Raw genomic sequence first — 7,717 nt, forward strand, 5'->3', positions numbered from 1 at the left:
CACGGTGTCAGACTGTAGTGGCTGATGCCATGATTCCCTTTGAGGTCCCTCCAGGGTAAGGCACAATCCTCGATTCTTCTTGAGTTTGATCTCTATTTCATAGTTCGTAGATTTTGGAGGCACAAGCTTATTGTGTGTCTCTTTTATTTTTTTATTGATACACATTAGAATCGATGCGGAAGCTACATTTAGATTGTGTGTTTAGATTTCTTAGTTTACCACAAAGCTCAATGATGGCTACTCTGTTGATGTGCCACAAAAATATGATGAGTGGACTGTGGATTATCAATGCTATACTTTAGACATGCTAGAAAAGGATTTGGCAGCTAGAATAAACTGGGGTAGTGGCCATCAGCTGGTAGCATCCGAATTTGACATGAGTCGAGATGGAGAAAGGAAATTGTTGAATGATACAAATCTCTCAATTGCTTTCACTGAAGGAAAGAATGAAAGGAAGATGTTTTGGTTTGTTGCTGTTGTGGACAAACCCACAGAGATTATTTCTTACTCAGTTGTTTCAGAGGCAACCATCAGCAATGTGGGCCATGATGATGCTATACCTCAAACAGATTTCAACAATGATGAAGTGGTTTATCATGAAATCGATTGGGACAATCTGGAGATAATTCCTTTAACTGCAGACCAGATTGGTGCGCCTGTTCCTGTAATAGATGAGGATACACTGTATGAGTTTCTTGGTCTTAGAGCAGAGGATGAGAGAGCTAAGCAAGCTAGGGCAATGGCTGTTGCAAAGGAAAACCCACCTATGCCTATTGATTTGGGCCCTGCTGATGAGTTGTTGGTTGACAATCATGTGCGTGGTGAGGACTCAGTGCTTTATGATAGAGAAGACCCTCCTATGAAAGTAGGAACCGTTTATGCTAGTATGCCTAAATTCAGGGCTGCAATGAGACATCATGCTATTATGAAACAATTTGAACTTGGAACAGAGGCATCTTGTAAATCTTTTTTCAGAGGCTATTGCTTAGCTGATGGTTGTTCATGGACTATTGTAGTAGGGCTGATGCGTGATAACCAGCAAGTCAGGGTACTAACCTTGTTCTAACTTTTGTTCAGATGCAACATGCTTACTCAATGTACTGTTTAGTAATGTTTCACATGTATGCTTATATATTTGTTTCATTTTTACAGGTTACATTGAACAAAGAAAAGCAATTTTGTCCATCTACCGATAGAGTGAGGACCAAGATGGCATCGTACCATTGGGTAGCAGAGAAGGCAATCCCTTTTCTAAAGAAGGATCCTAACATGGGTTCAAAGAAACTGCAAGAGGAGTTAGAGGACAAATCAAGTGAAAATTGAGTACTCAACTGTGCATCTTGGTAGAGATGTGGCAAGAGAACAAATTTTTGGTACATGGGATGAAAGTTTTGGATATCTATTCAACTTCAAGGCAGAGATTGAGCTTAGAATGCCAGGAAGTGTTGTAGAGATAGATGTAATCAATCAAAAAACTGGTGTATATTTTCACAGATTTTTTTGTTGCTTGAAACCTAGCATTGATGATTTCCTAAATGGTTGTAGGCCATTTTTGAGTATGGACTCCACAACTCTCAATGGTAGATGAAATGGCCACCTACCTTCAGCTACAACACTAGATGGATACAACTGGATGTATCCAGTTGCATTTGGATTTTTTGATGGTGAGACTACTAATAACTGGACTTGGTTTATACAGCAGATGCAGAAGGCAATTGGGAATCCACCTCACCTAGCTATAATTTCAGATGCTTGCAAGGGCTAGAGAATGCAATAAAGATAGTGTACCCTTGGGCTAAGCATAGAGAATGTTTTGTCCATCTGATGAAGAATTTTAGCAAGCGTTTTCAAGGGCCTTCATTTGGAGAATGTATCATGCAGCTAGAACTTTCCAACCAGATTACCATGAGTATCTCATGAACAAGATGTATGCAACAAATAAAAATGTCGAGCCATGGTTGAAAACCAATCACAAGTTAAAGTGGACGAGGAGCAAATGCTCTGAACACATAAAGTGTGATCATATCACCAGCAATGTTGCTGAGGTTTGGAACAACTGGGTGAAGGATATTAATGACCTTCCTATAGCTGACCTTGCTGACACCCTTAGGTCCAAGTTTATGGAACTGTATGCAAGGAGGAGGAGAATAGGTGAGAATTTTGAAGGCCATATAATGCTTCCAATTGTTGTTTGCCAACTACATGCACTGAGTAGGCAGTTGGGCCACTTGAAGATCAAAGATGGTGGAAGTGATGAAGCAGAGGTGACAGAGGTTACTGATTCACAGAAGATCATAAGACATGTGGTCAATATTAAAAACCACATATGCACTTGCAGGGAGTGGCAAGTCATAGGAAAACCATGCCCACACACTTTGGCACTCATCACCGCATGTAGAAATCCTAAGATGGAAGAGTACTTGCATCTTACTTTTTAGTTTACCATTTTAGGCTAGCCTATGGGGGTGTGATTAGACCACTACCTGACAAGTCCCAATGGGTACGTGTGAATCTTGGATTCAAAGTGTTACCACCTCTCGAAAAGAGGCCGCCTGGTAGACAAAGAAAACTTAGACGTCCTAGCTGCATTGTGGGCAAGGGCACCAAATCCTGGGGCAAAGGCATGTGGCAAGTGAAATGTAAAAATTGCTTGGGTCTTGGTCATAGGTCGACATTTCCAAAGTGCCCGCTGAATGGAACAGCAAAGAAAAGGTAAAATTGTCACCTGTCATGCTTGATTCATATTTCATTTTATTAATAGCTTTTCAATTCCAGGTAAAGTCGAGCAACAAAGGGAAGGCTGGCAGGCCTCCAAGCTCCACCAAAAGGTAGAAGGTTGCTGAGCAAGGAAGCTCAGGGAACAACAGTCCTGTGACAGCAAGGTCAAAAAAGCGTAGAATCTCTGTTTTAACTCCGATTTGACTCGTGTGTATCTGGTTTTATTTTTTAAAACCGGGTGCGACACCTCCCTCCCTCCCTCCTCCGTGACCTCCATTACTACTCCACGCCCCAGTGACCCGGATACCGCTCCCCCATCGGAGACGATGACACGACAGCAGCGGCTCCAACGAGGTAGGTCGGTCCTCCTTTAGATCTGAGCCTCCTCCTCCTCCTCCTCTTCCTCTGGATTTGAGCCCTCCTCCTCCCCCTCTTCTGGATCTGAGGGATGCGACGATGGCTAGGGTTCCGGTGAACTCTGGGGTCCTATTCTCTCCTCCCTCCAACGAGCTCGAAGGTGATGGGCCAGGGGCTAGATCAATCTACACCTCAAACCCATCTCCTTACTGTTTTGTACATACGTCATTCTTGCTGTTTCTCCATATTGCAAGGTGATTTTTGGGATGTTGCAACAGATGATTTTCGAATGTAGTAATAGGGTGATTCATGTGTTGCAGAAAGGGAGTTCTAATGTTGGGATTTGTATTTTTTCCCCTAATGTTGCAACAGATGATTTTAATTGTTGAAATTACCTTTTTTAAATGTTGCAGCACTAAAAGGTGATTTGAGATGTTTTCCATTTCCATGTTTTATGGTTGATTTTGCAATGTTGCAGTACTACTGTTTGAGATGTTGCAGTACATTTTTTTATTGTTGCAGTACATAATTTGCGATGTTGCCCTTGAAAGTGTTTCGTGCTCTTGGGACAGGGGCGCGGTGGGGGACAGGGGGCGCGGTGCGGATGGCGGCGCGTCGGGGGGACGGGCCGCGCGCTGAGTGGTGTGGGACGGGCCGCCGGATTTTTGGTTAGCTCGTATTGTTTATGAGGAATCGTTATGTTGATTTGGTTGGGGTCGAATGGTTCCTGTTACGACAATCGAATGCCCCCGAGGTGCGTCCGGACGTGTGCTCGCGCCATATGTCCGAGCGCTAGGATAACCGTAAATTCAAACAACATTTTTTTAGCCGTTCTCAAATAGGCCAGGGTATCGAATTGATTATAGAAACATGATCTCAGCATGTTGCTACCGTGAGGATCTCCAACAGTTCCTTAAACATAATGGCAAAAAACTGGATTTTGGAGTGAACCTCCGGCAGCCCACCTCCCCATGTGCACCCCTTCCTCCAGGCAGTCTGCTCAACCCCACCTGGTCCTACCGTCTGCTCATCATCTTTGGAGTGAATCTCAGTAATAGGACGTGGACGCATGAGCTCCAAAAACTTCGTATCGGACGAGGACATGTGGATCCGGTCTTTATATCGGAACCGGGCAGGATGCGTGCGCAGGGATCCAGACTTGGTATCACCGGGTACAATGACGTTTTGGTCTTTTTAGGGGTAGAGATTTAGAATTTTGGACAGAGTGAGTAATCCAAATGGCTGAAATAATCTAGGAAAGGAATCACTGCATGGTACCTCCGTGGACCATATAAAACTGGGTGACCTACGAAGTCTAAATCTCTAGGTACAAAGTAGACAATACAGGAAGTAATCAAGATCTAATCTTATTAGCCATACTACCAGCATTGCAATTAACAATTGTTTGATATTCCGGATCTGAAATTCTGAAATGCAGAGTGGCCCTCAAGCTGCTCTCTGACGGGGTGTGGTATCGTTGTAGCCGATGCCCTTCCTCTTTGTTGGGAAGATTAAGAACACAAAACTGGACAGGAACGCCATCCCCAGCGGCAGGTTGGTGAGGAGCTCATTGGTGTTGTCACTAGCGTTGGAGAAGAAGCACCTCTGGAGCCCAACGTCGCTGAACGCCACGGTGAGGAACACCACGGCGGTGAAGAAGGCATGCACGTAGTCTAGCGGGCGGAGCCGCAGCCGCTGCAGCTCGCCGAGCGCCCACCCCCGCTCCTCCTCCTCCCCGGAGAAGTTGAACACATTGAAGCCGCGGGGCGTGGCCACGCCATAGTAGAGCTTGTGGTCACGGCCGATGATGCTGTCGGTGAACGAGAAGAAGAGGGAGAGAACAGCCAGGACGCCGACCAGCACTGCGGTGAGCCACCTGTTCACCGGGTAGCAACTCCCATGGTTTGTGAACGTTGGAGACAGCGCCTGGTACGCCAGCACAGTGCCAGTCGGCAAGAGCTGCGCCAGGTTCGCCGTGCTTGCCATCACCTTGTCGGTCGCAGTCCCGGGATTGGGTGCTGACGGCATAGCCGTGGATTCAGCATCGGCGACCTTACTAGGCATGTGTGGGGCGGTAATGATCGTCGGTGATCTCACTGGCACGCCGTTGGTGTGCGAATTAGGAATCTGGATCTCGGTGGCCGGCGGTGGAGATGCCATTGTGGACTTGCTGTATGCTTTGTGTCTGTCAGTGTGGCATTGTCCGTTTGCATGCGTGAGGTAGTAGCTTGTTATATAGGCAAAAAACGTTGGAGAATGATTCCCTGGTTGGTGCGTTGATTTGTCAAGGGCATGTTAGATGCATGCATGGACTTCAACTTTTCAAGCGTGCGCCTTGGTCAGTCAACCCTACCTTGAAATCCTGAATACGGTATTTTCTAGCAAGGCTACTTGAAATTTTTTAACGTGCTTTGTGCAAGTTGTGCCTCGGTGATTTGCGAGAATCTACCTTTGTTCTTGCTGCTAGGAATTAGAAAAAAAGACCTGACGTTTTTATCGTGCCAAGACCAAGAGTGCCTCCTTCCTGGAAAGTGAGTAAAGCGTAGTTTGTTCACTCAACTTGTGTGTATTTTTGTTTGGTTGAAAAAGTTTGAATTTTTTTCTGCTGTTAGAACTATTTTGCAATATCGTTTCATCTTGTATTTGATATCCTTCGGAATTTTTATCAGTAGCAATTGTTTTGCATAAATTCTATCTAGGTGGCATTATTAGTTCGTCTCCGAAGATCTGTTATTCTTTGTTGATGCTGTATTTATCAGACCAAAGGCAAAAGCACCAAAACCTGATACAAGTTCAAACTCTATTGGAAAAGGAATCTCGTCCTTGAGATTCGAAGGATCTTCCAAAGAGCAGCAGCTACTCCTTTACCACTTTGAACTGATCTCTAGAATTAACTTCTAGTTAATTGACTGTGCGCCTCAATCTTTAGCTTGCATATCAACTTCAACTTCAATCCTCAACACTGAATTATAGCTTCTCTCTCCAGTCTCCATTAACCAATCCATTCCAAGAATCATATCAGTATCGGCGGTCTTTAAAACAATCGACTTGCTAAGAATTCTCTACCCCCCTTATAAAGAGATCAACTGTGGGTCACTTAAAATTAGCTTGCATCTCTCCTCCGAGTGAGTTAACTAGTATGGTATTCTTCAGTGCACACATTGGTATATACTATTCTTCTTAACGAAATGATATGGAACGAAAGAATGTGAGGCACCCAAATGACGAAGTCTAGGATTCCGAAATGGAAAGCCTGGCCTGCAGTGAATGCGGGGGCAAAACGGGCTAGCTTCGCGCAGTCTATGGTGAACTTGAGTGTCTCAAAGCGGATGCTGCCGCTAGATGCTATGTCGAGAATGCCATTTGATAAATTTCAAATTTGTTATATTCCTAGGCATGAGAATACCAATATTTTAGCACAAGTGTTAGGCTACCATGTTGCGGAGCGACATTTTCATATTATAGAAGAGTCGATGCAATAACATGCTGCTGAAGGGATTCTAGGAAAAAACGACTCGAGAAATTGAAATTGTCCAGTTATTCTATGGTCGACAGTGCCAAAGTGTCTTGGGCAATTTTAGAAACCATCCTAGCTAGTTTTCTTGATAAAACTTCTTGTAAGTGATTTGAGAGCTTTCATTATTGAGATCAAAGTAAGTGATTTGAGAGCTTCCATTATTGCTTATGTATACGATCCAAGTGCTAAAATTGATAAAACTGTTTGGTGGATAGCATTTAAGTACATGTTGGTCAATGATGAGTTGTATCAATGAACCGTCAAAGACTTATTGCCGAAGTGCTTGGATTCTGATCAAGTTTTAGTGACTAGGGAGAGGTACACGAAGGCATTTGTAGTATGAATCAATCGGCTATCGATGAAGTGGTTTCTACGATGGACTCATTTTTATTGGCTTAATATGATAGCCGAGGGTGTGGAAAGTGTCAATGGTTATTTGACAATGTGCAGTCGGTGCCTGCTGGAATGATGTATGCTATCATCGAACCATGGACATTTCAAGGATGGGGATTGGACTTCATTAGGCAGGTTCATCCTCCTTTCAAAGGAGATTGCTCCGTGTTGGTGGCTTCAAATTATTTCACAAAGTGTATCGAAGTTGTTCTTTGGAAGAACATGATGCATAAGTATAAACTCCTTATTACATTCATATTGTGGCGTTAAACTATAATTAGGTGATCTGATTCCTCTCATTTGAGGATGAAGCGGGATGTTACGTCTGGGACTTATCTATGTAGTGACTTGTGGGTTATGGCTAAATTTTCACCATATTCGCACCCTTACAATAAAAATATACATATCCACAAGGCACAAGTGCATTCCCCTTGAATTTGGTCTAGCTCCGCCCTTGTGTTACCTTCCATTATTATCTTTAAAGAAACAGAAATGCTATACAACACATGTGTTTTAGCACAAAAAAACACATGGATTTTTTTTTATCTCTCTCCTGTTCTCTTTCTCACCGGTGACCACCGGCGCTGGTGACCGGCGACCGGCGAGCCACTGGAGACCCAGGTGGAGGCCGTAGTCCACGACGTGCAGCCGGCTGCTCCCCGCCACGGTGCGGCAGATGGTCATGTTAGCGAACGCGAAGCCCACCCTCGGGAAGCAGCACGTGGTGTTGAA

The 7,717-nt window shown here is 44.3% G+C and overlaps 1 protein-coding gene and 1 pseudogene across 1 annotated transcript; one reads left to right on the top strand and one right to left on the bottom strand.

The window, feature by feature from the left end:
• Positions 1–304: 304 nt before the first annotated feature.
• Positions 305–2,779, top strand: LOC136525869 (uncharacterized; annotated as a pseudogene).
• A 1,729-nt stretch (positions 2,780–4,508) lies between these two features.
• LOC136526865 (protein DMP10-like) lies at positions 4,509–5,197 on the bottom strand. The gene has a single exon (XM_066519437.1). The coding sequence runs from the start codon at positions 5,137–5,139 to the stop codon at positions 4,522–4,524; it is 618 nt and encodes a 205-aa protein (XP_066375534.1). The 5' UTR covers positions 5,140–5,197; the 3' UTR covers positions 4,509–4,521.
• Positions 5,198–7,717: the final 2,520 nt, after the last annotated feature.

This window comes from Miscanthus floridulus, chromosome 19 (assembly GCF_019320115.1).
Source record: "Miscanthus floridulus cultivar M001 chromosome 19, ASM1932011v1, whole genome shotgun sequence".
NCBI lineage: Eukaryota > Viridiplantae > Streptophyta > Magnoliopsida > Poales > Poaceae > Miscanthus > Miscanthus floridulus.

Bases quoted from the DNA above. Each gene is read 5' to 3' on its own strand.
- LOC136526865 (XM_066519437.1), bottom strand. From the start codon at position 5,139: ATGCCTAGTAAGGTCGCCGATGCTGAATCCACGGCTATGCCGTCAGCA.